The sequence below is a fragment of the Lactuca sativa genome, chromosome 4 (assembly GCF_002870075.4).
Source record: "Lactuca sativa cultivar Salinas chromosome 4, Lsat_Salinas_v11, whole genome shotgun sequence".
Lineage (NCBI taxonomy): Eukaryota > Viridiplantae > Streptophyta > Magnoliopsida > Asterales > Asteraceae > Lactuca > Lactuca sativa.
The window spans coordinates 16325630-16328249 of NC_056626.2; the positions used below are offsets into that span (position 1 = coordinate 16325630).

The following is a 2620-nucleotide window of genomic DNA, read 5'->3' on the forward strand; positions in this document are numbered from 1 at the left end:
CTTTCGTTTAGACTCCGTCGGCTAATTTTGGCTCGATTTTAAATTTTATATTATTAACGGGCCGGAACACGATTGGTCCGTTAAATCCTCATAACTTCTTCATCCGACATCCGTTTTCACCCATCTTTTTCTCGTTACGCTACCCTTAACGAGATCTTCGATTCTCGTTCAGGCCGTGTCGGCTAAAAACCGCTCGATCTAATATTCGAATTTCGGGCTGTACACTGCTATTCCGAAACTTCGAAAAATCATAACTTCTTCATACGAAGTCAGATTTGGGCGTTCTTTTTATCGATGTTCTTATTTTAACATATTCTACGACTTTCGTTTAGATCACTAAGGCTAAATCTTGCTCTATCGTAAATTCACTATTTATGCTTCCCGGTGCCGTGCCGGTTTTACCGTAAAACTTCGACGGGTCATAACTTCTTCGTTATAACTCGGATTTCGGCATTCTTTATATGTACGGAAACCTTGAGACATATTCTACAACTTTATGTAGAGATATCGGGATTATCTTATACTTTAATTTTGCCGCTTATTTTTATTATTTATTAATTATACATTTATAATTAAATTATAAGCACATAAATACACATAATTCACATAATACTCAAATATTTCATCTTTATTACTTCAAAAAGAGTTACAAGAGTTGACCTAGACTATTACATTGACAAAAATGCTTAGCCCTGAAACCCGGGCGTTACACCATGCGATGTGTGATTGGATCTGGTTCAGGATCAGGACCAGGATCAGGAGAGGGCGGACAGGGGGCACCGATAGCGCCCGAGGCTATTGGCCAGATGAGGCCGGATGAGATGGATGATAGGATCCGGGAGATCCTGCACGATGAGGTTGCTGCTATGTTCTGGTCCGAATTTCCGGAGATGTTCGGTTCTATTAAGACCGCTATGGTGGAGTATTTTGTTGATGGCTATGCAACCCTCTCTGAGGCGGCTGCCACAGCAGCTACAATAGCTGTATCGACGATAGGGTTGGGAGCCGGTCAGGTTTTTCAGTATCAGGACTTCGACAACATGAATCCCCTTACTTTTGATGGGACTCAGGACCCCATCAAAGCCATGAGTTGGCTGGCTGACATGGAGGGATGTTTCTTCACATGCTTGTGTCCTACTGACCAGAAGGATAGGTGTGCCCTTAACTTGCTGAGGTCCGGGGCAAAGGACTGGTGGAGGTTGATGATTGGGTCTTATTCGGACGAGCATAGAGCTGTTGTTACTTGGGATCAGTTCTGGGATATATTCCACGCTCGCTACATTCCTCGAGTCGAGCGGGAATGGTTAGCTCAGGAGTTTCTGGAGTTGAGAAAGGATCAGGAGACGGTGATGGATATCACTCGTATGTTCACTGAGAGGGCGATGTTTTGCCCGAAGTTTGCTTCTGAGCAAGCTCAAATGACTCGTTATATGAGCATGCTCAAGACGGATATTTGTCAGTTTGTGGCGACCCAACGTTGTGATACGCTTCTGGAGTTACAGGAGGCCGCCAGGTAGCGAGAGCTTAAGATTGAGTTGCTGCTGAGAGAGCAGGTTCGGGCCTCGACACAGTCGCAGCCGGTGCCAAAGCGGTCTAAGACCACTGATCCAGGTTGGTCATTTTGCGAGTGCCGCAAATGCTGCCAGGAGGGGAATTTTGTGAGGGATTGTCGTCAGGCGACCCCAGTTCAGGATATGAGGATCTGCTTCCACTATCACTAGGTTGGTCATGTGAAGACCAATTGTCCACAGCTCTCAGCCAGGTCATCACAGGCTCTAGTGCCAGGTACATTGAGGATTACTAATAGGAGTCAGGGTCGAGCAGTGCCCTCGAGGGCCTAAGGGCATGCCTTCCAGCTCACAGCGGAGGAGGCCAGAGCAACACCAGATGTGGTTCCTGATATGTTTCTATCCTTTATCTCTTTTATTATATATGTTTTATGATTATCCGTGTACCTATGATTAGGTACGTTTTTAGTGAACTCCTTGCCTGCTTTGGTTTTATTTGACTTGGGAGCGAGTCGGTCCTTTATATCTCAGACATTTAGTAGGGAGTCTGGTGTGTTGGTGGGCAAATTAGAGTGTTCGTTACGAGTCTCTATCGCCAAGGAACATGGAGTTTCTGCTTCTTCGTTCTATCGAGCGCACGAGTTGGAGATCTTCGGAGTGTCATTTCCGATAGATTTGATACTGATTCCCATGGGGGAGGTGTGCGTAATCGTAGGGATGGATTGGCTTAGCCGGTTTGGTGCCATGATAGATTGTGAGGGTCAGCGAGTTGTAGTTCGAACCCCAAGTGGGGGAGAACTGATTGTTTATGGCGAGGGCACCAGGTTGGGATCAGGGTTTTGTTCAGCCGCCAGAGCTCGACAGTACATTCAGCATGGGTGTACGGGTTACTTAGCGTATGTGGAAGATACGCGGCCCTGGGAACATGTTTCAGCTTCAGAGGTTCTGGTAGTCAGAGAGTTTGCGGATGTGTTTCCGGAGGAGTTACCTAGAGTGCCTCCAAAGAGGCAAGTCGAGTTTAGGATCGACCTAGTGCTAGGTGCGGCCCCTATCGCCAAGGCGCTGTACCGGTTGGCACCACCAGAGATGCAGGATTTGTCATCGCAGCTTCA

General features: G+C 46.8%; 1 protein-coding gene across 1 annotated transcript; it reads left to right on the top strand.

Moving 5' to 3' along the window:
- Positions 1 to 713: 713 nt before the first annotated feature.
- Positions 714 to 1517, top strand: LOC128133384 (uncharacterized). Its single transcript, XM_052770783.1, has one exon. The coding sequence runs from the start codon at positions 714 to 716 to the stop codon at positions 1515 to 1517; it is 804 nt and encodes a 267-aa protein (XP_052626743.1).
- Positions 1518 to 2620: the final 1103 nt, after the last annotated feature.

Bases quoted from the DNA above. Each gene is read 5' to 3' on its own strand.
- LOC128133384 (XM_052770783.1), top strand. From the start codon at position 714: ATGCGATGTGTGATTGGATCTGGTTCAGGATCAGGACCAGGATCAGGA.